This window comes from Lepisma saccharinum, chromosome 10 (assembly GCF_977018435.1).
Source record: "Lepisma saccharinum chromosome 10, izLepSacc3.1, whole genome shotgun sequence".
Classification (NCBI taxonomy): Eukaryota; Metazoa; Arthropoda; class Insecta; order Zygentoma; family Lepismatidae; genus Lepisma; species Lepisma saccharinum.
Genome location: NC_139238.1, coordinates 27,895,402 through 27,907,809, shown reverse-complemented (window position 1 = coordinate 27,907,809; position 12,408 = coordinate 27,895,402). Strand labels below are relative to the sequence as shown.

The 12,408-nt window shown below is 42.6% G+C and overlaps 1 protein-coding gene across 1 annotated transcript in view; it reads right to left on the bottom strand.

The window, feature by feature from the left end:
- The window catches only part of LOC145994038 (circadian clock-controlled protein daywake-like), a 155,932-nt gene that overhangs the window by 109,460 nt on the left and 34,064 nt on the right, over nt 1–12,408 (bottom strand). The window contains exons 2-3 of the mRNA XM_083130121.1: nt 2,442–2,534; nt 725–872 (exon numbers count right to left, since the gene is read on the bottom strand). Of these exons, the coding sequence (XP_082986247.1) occupies nt 725–872; nt 2,442–2,534 (241 nt within the window). The remainder of the gene's footprint in view (nt 1–724; nt 873–2,441; nt 2,535–12,408) is intronic.

Below are 12,408 nucleotides of genomic sequence, written 5' to 3'. Positions count from 1 at the left end.
AGAGAAAGTAAATCAAGCCGTTCACTTTCACTGAATGCACAGCAATAAGAACATTAAAAATTAAAGTACTTCAAGATAATTTACACTTATTAGCATAGGCGTAATTTGGCGTGTGTAAGGGGCAGTTGCCCTTCCGAAATTTTAACGTTTGTTAAAATTTACAAGTTAAGGACACTTTTGTTAACATCCTAAGACCTGAGGAGCTAAGTAATAAATAATAATAATATTTATGATTTCGCAAATGTAACAATTATTTAGCAGATAATCCTGGACACTATTTTTATGGGATCAAAAACTTTTCGACTCCGCCCCCCAAATTTAAGCCTCAAGTTCGTACCTGCTCCCCCCTTTCCAAAGTTTTGCCTCAAGTTACGCCCTTGCTTAAAAGAGGCTGAAAAAATTAGACATATAATTTGTGAGAATTTACAGCAATAAAAATAAATTTATAAATTTCAATTAGGGATAATTTACAGCAAGAAAATAATGAAATATCAAAGCATTCAATTCGAGAGAACTTATTGTAACCATAAGAAACAAATAATTATTTTCAAAATATGTGAAGGACCAACATAGAGTAGATGGAGAGAAGGATATGTGAAACAGAGAAGAAATGTGCGCGTGGCCTTCGTTAAAGGTTCCATTCCAGGGGTGGGTAAGAAAACCAATGAGAAAATTCCAGTGAGGTAAAATGGAACTGATTCTTTACCTCCTAAGATTTACCTACCTAACCTTATTTACCCGAGACTCCAGTAGCCCGATTATATCGAAATCCTTGAACTTCAATTTTATTGAGACCGCTCCGATACCTTGTTCTATCCCCAGCTCCCCCACTCGCAAAGGATCGATGGCCGGTACGTTATACTCTGGGTCACCTGGAACGATAACGTAATAGATAACTTTATTACCTGTCATTTATTTTGAAAAAAATAGGTGGTGAAGGAGGAATATTTTGAAGTGGATAGTAATAAAGAATATTTAAACTAACATGGATTAAAGGAAATGCAAAGATCTTGCAAGAACTCATCGAGATTGCAGAGTAACCACCTTCACGAGTCTGCTGGAATTTTTTTTATTAGTATAGACACCATTGTGTTGTGTGACAAGATGTGGAGGGAAGGCTAAGATAAAAAAAAATGTCCAAATTTACCAGATTCACAAATATATCATGCGACCTATATGTGTATTTACTTTTGTTACCTTTCTGTTCTTCTTCTTCCGGTCCTCCTCCCACGGTGCCATAAACTACTTTTTCTGGTAAGATCTCTATTGCAACTGGTGGTCGATCTGATGCCATGCACACAGTTCATAAAGTATCTCTTGCTTTAGTTTATCTTATATATATCTTTTATTGTTGAGTGTTTATGTTGTATGCTAATCTAACAGGTGGTGCAAAAGTCATCATCCTATTTGAACTGACCTTTATTTTGACATCTTGTTGTTTATATCAGTAGTGTTTTGTCAGTTAAATAGAAGATACTCACGAAATGTATTGTGTGCGAAAATGAATAAGTATACCGCACATTCAGCCCGCGAAACATTAGCTCTTTTGCGTGACACTTTTCCGGGCAGAGTAATATCCCATTTTGGTGATTTGCCATGGCCAGCCAAGTCCCCCGATTTGTCCGCTCCAGACTTTTTCCTTTGGAGATATTTGAAGTCATTGGTTTATGTGAATAAGCCAGATACGTTGCAGCAACTAAAGGACAATATTCAGCATGAAACTGAAAATATTTCCCCGCAGATTCTTTCCAACACCACCAATGCAATAAAGAGAACCCAAATTTGCATCAATTCGAATGGTGGTCATTTATTGAATGTTATCTTTAAAAATCGAGGTCATAAAACTTACATGTATCAATAAAAGTTTAACACAAAAAAACCTACTTTGTTTAATTTAAAACGCAAGCTATAGGCTAAGAAAATCAGGTGATGACTTTTGCACCATCTTGTAGTATAGATATGTTTATTCATATCTTAGCACCTTAATTTTTATCATGGTATCCGAGCACGGAATTCATTTGTGCTGCGCATAGATAGCGACTCTCGCGACCAACGTACAAGTAGTGCATTTGAAGCCTTACTAGAGGCGCTGATGCTTCGGCTCAAACTGTATATAAGGTGTTCTAGACTGCCTAAATGTCAGTTGGCTTCTGGTAGTCAACTGCGGAACAAGCTCTCTGGAAAAGACCAGCCGGCGGACAGCTATGACTCAAAGTACGCATGGTGCAACACGGTCTAACCACGAATAGAACAGAAATTGTCTGACAGTGGATACTGCTGTTGCGATGCTGCCCTTGACTTAAAAATTCAGTCATTCGCGTTGGTTAATTTGGTTTCTAAATAAAATGTACAAAGAATACAATGTAGGAAATTTCATGGGAAGATTAATTGTACTCACATGCACAACAATCTCGATGACGCAAATGGACAATGAAACTCACCTCCTGCAATACTCCTGATCCCAGCTTGGGCAGATTTCCTTATACATTCATTCAGCTGTGGATCTCTCAAGGAACATGGGGTGACATATTTTGCTGAAAAGAAAGATAATGAAATTAATTTTTAGAAATTTAATGAATGTAAATATTCCACTAGTGCTAAAAAATTAAAAGAACAATGTCCATTAGTAAACATTTCAAGTGATGGTAAGGGAACACAGTGCAATGAGGTCCTAACCACATAACCAGTTGGGAATAGTGGCTGGCCCTTCACTGAAAAGATAAAACATCTCAGGAAAACGGTAATTTTAATGATAACTTTAACTGTCTTTCCATATACATGTCACGCTGTGGCAAGAGCCTCAGCACTATCAAGGTTCAATATCCTCAAAAGGTGGGAATTTAGCTACTCACCTTCTAGATGGGTGCCAATAGACCTGAAAACACCCTACACTAAGTTTGGGATTGGGGCAACATTTTTCGGCCATGCCCCTTGTGTTTTCATTTTTTCCCATAAGGACTGCATGCCCAGAAGGTAGGGATATCCCACACCGAACGTACTCTATGACCCTCAAAGGACCCGATCACTTTATTTTTGTAAAAAAACTTGAGCTCAAAGCAGAGGAAACAAGCTGGCTTTGTGGTATCTACGAGGGCTCTTCAATAAAGAATGACCATTAAACTTTTTTTTTTTTGACAACATGCCTTTACCGATCCTCAAAAGTATCCCCCATTGGATGCAATGCATTGGCCCAGTGCTTTTGCCAGTTTTCAGACATGGCAGAACCCGTTTTTTTATAGGTACTTCAGAATCGCCCCTGTAGCCTTCACAACTGCTTCTGATGATAGAAAATGCTTCCAGCGAAGGCTTTGCTGTCTTGCTCACCGGATGAAAATGATGTAGCCAAGTTTCATCTGCAGTGATTACCTTTGAAGGAAACTCCTGTTCTTCGTGTAACATCATCTTCAAGTGCGAGCCAAGTTGCACGCGAACGTCCTGTTGTTCGGGTACGAGCATAGGCGCCGACTCCATGGGGCTTAGGGGGGCTCGAGCCCCCCCCCCCCAATGTTAATGATGTGGGGGCAGAGCCCCCCCAAAATAATTTTGCTTAAGAGGATCTAATGTATTATTATTCTTCTCTTGGAAAATTTACTCTGAATTGTGCCACATGAACTTAACTTTAAATACACATTTGAAATGTTCTAGACCATCAACTTTGGGGGCTGAGACCGCTAAACCATCAACTTTTGGGGGGCTATGACCGGAGACAGCAAAACACATGACTCATTACTATATACTAAGTATATAATTATTATTTACTATTATACATATATTAATCAGAGACATAATGAATTTAGCCAACGACTTGTTAAAGACTGTTTGGGAATCCGCTAAAAGAATGCAAATATTTAGGAATATTATTGATGTGAATGAGAAGGCTGGCCATACTGGACTGCGACCGATTTGCCCACGTCGGTGGACGTTGAGAGCCTCCAGTATGCAACCGATCTTAAGGAACTATGAAAACCTTCTAAATTTTGTTGAGAAATTTTCTGAAGAAGATTCTACTGACGCAGCATTAAAATGTGCTGGATACCTGGAGACAATGCTTCACTTCAAGACATTTTTCTTTCTCTCCCTCTACTGCCATGTGATGGGTCCAATAGAAGAGGTAAACTGTAATATTCAGTCTCCACGCATTGGTGCTACAGAAGTGGAATCAAAATTAAAATTCTTGACTGACATCTTTCAAGAAAAGCGAATGTGTTTTGAGAAGTTCTGGCAGAAATGCACAGAGAGCAAACCCAGCCTCGTTGATGAGTTAGAATTGCCCCGGCAACGTCACGTCCCTAAGAGACTTGAAAATCCTGATGCTGCCAAACATCACAAGTTCTACACTCAAAAATAGTATTATAAATCAATATACACTGACATGTGTGACACAGCAAAATCATGTGTTAAACAAGGACATGAATCTACAGGGCCCCCTCCATGTAGGACTGCCTTGACGGGGCGAGGGGGCTTAGTAGGGAGGCCAATTTCATCTCATCATTTCACCCATTCTTCATATCCATATCTCACGTTTTTCACCATTCCATCACGTCATTCATCTCCATATATTTGACCTCCCTCTAAGAAACTTATGTAGGGAGGTCATTTTCATCTCATCATTTCACTCATTCTTCACATCCATATCTCACGTTTTCACCATTCCATCACGTCATTCATCTCCATATCTTTGACCTCCCTATAACTAAGGGTCCTGCTAGAGGAGACAACCTCGATAAAAAACCCCTATCCCAAGGTGTGAGTTGCACGTGCCGATGGGACAGTGTTGGCTGCAGGGGTAGGTGCAGTCGCGAACGTGGCCTCGGGGATTTCGGTTTGGTCCTCGAGTAGCCTCCATTTTTGGGGGTAGGCCTTCCTCGGCATAGAGGGCATGTCGAGGCGACAATTTATGGACCCTCCACAATAAATCTTTTTGTATATGGGTACAAAAAACAACTCAAACGGGGGGAAACCCCCAAAACGAGCGCGGCCTTCGAGCCCGCTTCAATTATTGGAAAAGACAAGTAACGTGCCACGTTATCTTGTGATTAGTATTGTGCAGAAGACCGAGAGTAACGATGAATCTGCAACAACAAAGAAACATGGAGCTGCTACATTAAAGGACTTGTCACCGTTCCTGATCAAGAAACAGCTAGACTACGCCGCTGGTTCAGACGTACCAGAAATAAAGAAACTGAGAAACGGGAGTCTACTTATCCAGACCAGCACAGATCGCCAGACCAACAACCTTTTAAAGTTAAGATCTTTGGGCGACTTCCCTGTTAATGTTGAACCTCACCGTCAACTTAACAGTAGTAGAGGTGTGATTCGCCACTGGGATCTGCTAAATGCTGAGGAGGAAGAGATTCTTGAAGCACTCTCGGACCAACATGTGACCGCAGTACAGCGAATAAAGACTCGTAAGTCCGGAGAACTAGTACCAACTGCTTCACTCATAGTGACCTTCCAAACGACCACTCTCCCAGATATTGTACGGGCTGGATATTTGAGACTCAAAGTCCGTCCGTACATACCTAACCCGATGCGGTGTTTCAAATGCCAGCACTTTGGGCACACTCAGCCTTCCTGCAAGGCCACTACCGCCCTTTGTGGTAAGTGTAGTAAGCCTGATCATGGGACCGAACCTTGTTCTTCAGGTCCCAAATGCATTAACTGCCAAGGCGAGCACCCAGTCTGGCATCGTGACTGCCCCTCTTTCCAACAAGAGAAGAAAATCAGAGAGTTGGTCGTCACAGAGAAAATCTCTGCTGGTGAAGCAAAACAACGTCTCCGTGACAGTATACGCACCACTTTACCTGTGCCATTCGCTACAGTTGCTGCAGCTGCTCTTACCCGTCGCAGTATAGGGGTACAAACCAGCGACGTGTCCACGCAAACAACAACGCCTCCTGTAGTAGCTCGTCCTGCTTCGAGGAAACCAGCAACCACTCCTCGCTCCACAGAGAAAAAGTTCAAGCAGGTTCACACAAAAGAATACTTCCTGAAGACCAGTAGCTCTCCAGTCAGGGTGGCAGCCACCACCCTGAAACTTAAGGCGCAGCTGAAAGCTGCCCGGCGGGCGCTCAAAGCACCCGCCCCCACTCCTCCTCCTTCATCCCGTTCGCCCTCTGTGTCCTTACCCGAGGACATGATACAGGACGAAGCCGCGGATGAAGAATTTATCAAGGTGACAGGGCCTAGAAATAGAGTACGCCTTAAAAGGTAACAATCACTCCTACAGCTATGGCTTATTGTCTCCAATGGAACCTTAACGGTTTCCGTACACATCTCGAGGAACTGCAAATTCTAATATCTGAATTTGACCCTGCCATTATATGTCTCCAAGAGACACATTTTCGTCCAAATGAATCAGTGATTCTGAACGGATACACGCTTTACCGCACCGACAAGCTTCCTGAGGGTCGTCGTGCACACGGTGGTGTTGCAATCGGTGTTCGAGATAACATCCACTCAACGCCAATCTTTCTCACCACCCCCCTCCAAGCTGTCGCCGTGCGGGTCCATCTACCACAGCCAATATCTGTGTGCTGTGTCTACATCACAAGGGAGGAGCGATTCTCTCTTGAGGACCTCCTTTCTATATTCAAACAACTTCCGTCTCCTGTAGTTCTTTTGGGCGATTTTAATTCCTACCATTGTTTGTGGGGCTCCGTTCGTACAGAGCCCCGGGGTCAAATTGTAGACCAATTCCGTGAGGCATCAGATTTAACGTTGCTGAATGATGGGACTCCCACATATTTCAGCCCTTCCTCTGGCACATATTCTGCGTTGGACTTGTCCTTTTGCAGTCCCAGCCTTGCTCCTACCACATCTTGGAGCGTTCATCCTGATCTCTGTGGGAGTGATCACTTCCCTCTTATTCTTACCTTCGAACATCTTCAGCAATCACGTGAACAACACCCTCACTGGAATCTCAGTCGGGCCGACTGGGAAGCCTTCGAGCGTGCAGTGGACCTTGAAGTCGATCTTGCGTCGACTTTACCACCAATCGACGCCTTAGATGTCTTTGTGTCAGTAGTGCATGATGCTGCACGCACCTCCATTCCACATCCCAGTGGACCTGCGAGGCGACGCCCAGTCCCCTGGTGGACTGCGGAGATCGGTGCAGCCATCAAGGACCGCAATCATGCTCTCGATCGATTTAATAGGAACCACACTGCCGCAAACCTCGAGCAGTTCCGCATTAAACGTGCCCGTGCCCGTCAGCTCATTCGAGCCAGTAAGAAGGCGTGCTGGGTCCAATACGTGTCTTCTCTGACGAAGCAGGCTTCGTCGAAAGCCGTTTGGACCAAAGTACGTCGCATCCAGGGGGGTGCATGTACTCCTCTGAGCGCTCTGGAGCACGATGGGACGTTGTACACAGATTCCGGAGACATAGCTAATATCTTGGCCACGCAGTTTTCTGATGCGTCTAGCTCTGTAAATTATGAACCACGTTTCCGCCGTGAGAAGGACCGTCAGGAACGACGCCGTTTAGTTTTTCGAAGTCATAACACCGAGCCATACAACTCTCCATTCACTGAACGGGAGTTCGATCAGGCACTTCGAGATTCTAAGAACACAGCTCCTGGAGTGGACAAGATCCACTATGAGATGCTTCGTCATCTGCCCATTGGAGCAAGAAATTTCCTTTTGGCGGTATTCAACAGGCTTTGGTTGGAGGACTCTTTCCCCACTTCCTGGAAAGAAGCTATTATTGTTCCCATCCTGAAACCAGGTAAACAACGCACCGCAGCCTCGAGTTATAGGCCTATTGCCTTAACTAGCTGTGTATGCAAGTTGATGGAACGCATGATCAACAAGCGTCTCACCTGGTTTTTGGAGGAAAACTCATTGATAAGTAATTTTCAATGTGGTTTTCGCTCCAACCGTTCCACACTGGACCATCTGGTTCAGCTGGAAACACATATTCAGGATGCATTCCTCAACAAGGAACATTTAGTTGCAGTTTTCTTTGACCTCCAAAAGGCATATGACACAACGTGGCGCTTTGGCATCCTAAAGCAGCTCCATTCTTGGGGCGTGCGTGGCCATATGGCGTACTTTATTGAACATTTTTTATCAGATCGCTTTTTCCGCGTACGTGTTGGGAACTCCTTTTCGGATCTTCACGAACAAGAGAACGGTGTTCCGCAGGGCAGCGTACTTAGTGTGACTCTGTTTGCCATAGCAGTAAACAGTGTTATGGCAAACATTCTTTCCCCTGTACATGGCCTCCTCTATGTCGACGACCTCACGATCTTTTGTCGCTCACGGAATCTCGCGTCAGCTTCTCGTCAACTCCAACTGACGATAAACCGTTTGGTTGAGTGGTCCTCCCAAACAGGTTTCACCTTCTCATCCGAGAAATCCGTGTGTGTTCACTTTTGTCGTCAGCGTACATGTCATTTAGATCCTGACCTGTACATGGGGAAGTCTCCCCTGTGCTTCGTGAATGAGGTCCGCTTCCTGGGCCTCATTTTCGATAAGAAATTAACATGGCTACCTCACCTTTGCCAGTTAAAGTTCTCTTGTCTTAGAGTTCTCAACCTTTTACGCGTTTTATCTCATACTTCTTGGGGTGCTGATAGGACGGTATTGCTTCGTCTATACCGTGCACTCATCAGGTCGAAGCTTGATTATGGATGTGTTGTGTATTCTTCTGCTCGCCCATCTAGACTTCGCATCCTAGACACTGTCCACCATGCTGGTATACGTGTGTGCACTGGTGCCTTTCGCACCAGTCCAGTCGCCAGTTTGTACGTAGAGGCATCTGAGCCGTCGCTGTCTCTGCGAAGACAGCGGCTGGTAGTTAACTACTTCCTCCATCTTCGCTCGATGCCTTCACATCCTTCATTCCACACCATCTCAGACGAGGGTAGGCTGGCAAGGTATCGGCTCCACCCCAGTGTCACTAGACCATTTGGTGTTCGTGCAGACGAGATCCTTTCAGCACTTGGTGTTGACAGTGATCTTCCTGGCGTCTCTCCACTCATTTCGCCTCTCCCTACCTGGGAGTTTCCTGCACCTTCTATCGATTTTTCTCTGACTGCTCTTCCAAAGTCAGAGACACCAATGGTTGTATACCAGCAACGGTTTTTAGAACTTCGTGCGAAGCACCCCAATTTTAATGTGTTTTACACGGATGGGTCCAAGACATTCGAATCAGTTGGTTGCGCCTTCGTCCTAGACTCTCAAAGTTCCAGTTACTTGCTACATCCTGCCTGTTCCATCTATACGGCAGAGTTGTACGCCATTCTAAAGGCACTGGACTTTGCAGACGTCAATGGTCTGAAGAAAGTCCTTGTGTGCAGTGATTCGACCAGCGTGTTGCAGTCTCTGGATTCGCCGTATTCCCGGCATCCAGTAGCGCAACGCATATTCAGACGGCTTGTGTCCTTATCTGCCAGCACAGATGTACACTTCTGTTGGGTCCCTAGCCACGTGGGCATCCAGGGGAACGAAGCAGCTGATGCTGCCGCCAAGTCTGCTGATGCAGATGGCGACGTTCTCGTCCACCTTTTGCCAGCTAGCGACCTGCAGAATGTGTTCCGTTCTCGCCTTCTTGACACTTGGCAGACCGAGTGGGATGTGGAAACGGGGAACAAGCTTCACGCTGTTAAGCCCACCATAGGTGTTTGGCGTTCCTCGTCTCGTCCCTCTCGGCGAGAAGACGTTATTCTTACCCGCCTGCGTATAGGACACAGCCGTCTCACGCATGGTCACCTACTGCAAGGGCTGGACCCTCCGTTGTGTCGTACTTGTAATGTTATTTTAAGCATCCGACACATTCTCGTTGAATGTGTCGATCTTGCTTACCTCCGGCAGACTTTTAACCTTTCCGGCTGTTTGTCATCCCTCTTGGGTGATGATAGCAGTATTTTATCACGTGTTTTTAGTTTTTTGCGAAGAGCTGGACTCTTCCACCGTCTGTAAGGAGGTTTTTAGTTTATTCTGACTTTTTAATGTGTTGTGTTTGTCTCGTGCAGGTCTTTTTACAACCTTGCACTTTTAGTTTTTCCCAAGGGGCTATCTACACCCCCTTTTTTAAAATTAAGTCAGAATTTTAGATAAGGGGACATTTCCCCGTATACATAGAAGGGTGCGAAATGGCCTTAAGTGCCGACGCACCCATAAATTTTAACTCAATCAATCAATGAATCTACAGGGCTACAAAAAATAACAGCCGTAGAGAAAGAATGCATCTCAACTGTGAGCAGTTGCACAACAAGCTTACAGCAAACGCGAGAATTCTTTCTCCAAGATTTGGATGCCGATAGGATCTCCTTACACATGTCCATGCTTGGTGATATCGCCAAACAGAAGAAAGTGGTTCCAACTAGCATGTGTGATATAAGGAAGTTTCTTTTGGAAGACAGCACCCTCCAGGAGCTTCTGCCTGAAGTTGCCAAATTCATGATGGTCCTCCGCACTGTGCCAGTGACGACAGCCACAGCCGAAAGGTCATTCAGTGCTATTCGCCGACTAAAGACATACTTGAGATCTACAATGAGGCAGAAGAGACTAAGCAGCTTAGCACACCAAACTGTGCTTGATAATTTGGACCTGAGACAGCTCGTTAATGAGTTCATAAAAAAATAACCCACTGCGTAGAACAACTTTTGCTTTATTTTTAAATCATGTTCATATGTTTTTGTTGTGTATGTCACTTTATATCTTAGTGTACATGCTATTTTTTTTATTATTGCAAAATTAAATTTAAAAAGTAAAATATTGTAGCAATAACAAAAAAGTAAAACTATTTTCCTGCGATTTGTGTTAGCATTTATGTAAATAATTAAATAAAACTGTTAAATATTGGTTATTTATGGGTATGTCAACACTAAGGTTATTTGCAACCCATCACATGTCTGTTGTGGACATTAAAACACACCCATGCCCTCGCCGGGACTCGAACCCGAGATCTCTGGATCAAAGCGAGTTGAGTTGACCACCAAACACGCTCAGCTACCGAGGCCGGCATAAAACTGTTAGGTTGGTCTCTTAATGTAAATACATACTTTTCAATAAAAATGTTAATTGTTATCTAATAAACAAATGAGCAGACACAAAAGACATAAAGAGACTTTGAAACATTTTCTAAAAGTTTTTCATGTTACATTTCATTTGCATGAGGAATATAATAGCTGCTTAAAAACTGCTATACGAAGACGTAATTTTTATTTTTAAAAAAGGGAGGTAGCAAGTCATTCATTCCTTTATTTCAGTGATCAGAGCCCCCCCAATAATTTTGACAAGTCGGCGCCCCTGGGTACGAGCAGTCTACGAACCCACCGCACACACATGTCTCATGTGTAAATTTTTCTGTTACCAACATCTGGGTAATTTTCAGTATTTGTCATAGTATTTGTGATCTTCTCTCACAACGGTTAATATTTTCTTCCGTAACAGCGATGTTAAATGTCACCCCTCTTTAGACATTTTAATACACCTGCTAGCTGTTCTATAGGGAAGAACAGTCTCCCCATAGGCCTCCTGTAGCATTTCGTAGGTCTCAATTGACGATTTGTTCAGAAGAAAGCAGAGTATATGAAATCATGATTTTTATTTTTAAAAAAATACCCATGTTGATTTTTTTTATTCAAATCGATTAATAAACACACGTTTAAAATTGCTTGTTTGATTTTTGGCACCATACTTGTATGTTTTTTATAGAAAGGCTTTTCCTAGTAAACTGCACTGTAAAATATTTTAACAGTTTGATTAAAGCAAATATTTTTTTTCTGTTTCTGATACTGTACCTATTATGGAAATGTTTGTTGAGTGTGTTAATGAAACTTATAATAATTTCCGTAACTTTTCTTCCAGTGAAAATAAAACATTCTGGATGTACTTTATAATTGAAATATAAAATATTAACTTATATATTTTTATATTCTCTGTTGCTGAATTTTGGAGTTTTTTTTAATGATGGTTTGAAAAATATCAGTTGCTATGTTTATTTACAGTTTAGTGATAATGACACTATTATGGTTTAACATGCTTAGTAGTAGGCCTATGTATATTTTTTCTACATAAAATGTTTGCTATTTTTGACCATAAATAAAAACAATGTGTTTACATTTTCTTCATGAGCTTCACACCAACAGTACATATATTTTATTTCCTTTATTTTCCTATCTTGGAGCCTAATTAAATGATTGCGAGATGAATGTACTTTCACCAAAAGTGATTCGGATATCTGCAAAATCATTATGTAGCCTACATTATTCTATAATTTAATTATTTCAAGTGATTTAAATGAGTGATTTTTTTTTAAAAAAAATCACCTCATTCAAATCTTGAGTTAAATCAATTTGTTTTAAATCAATCCACCTTAGACGAAAGCAGAATTTCAACGCAGCTTATTGTTCTTTCAGCGTGTTGCCTCCATTATTGCCGCAGGCGGAACTGAACATG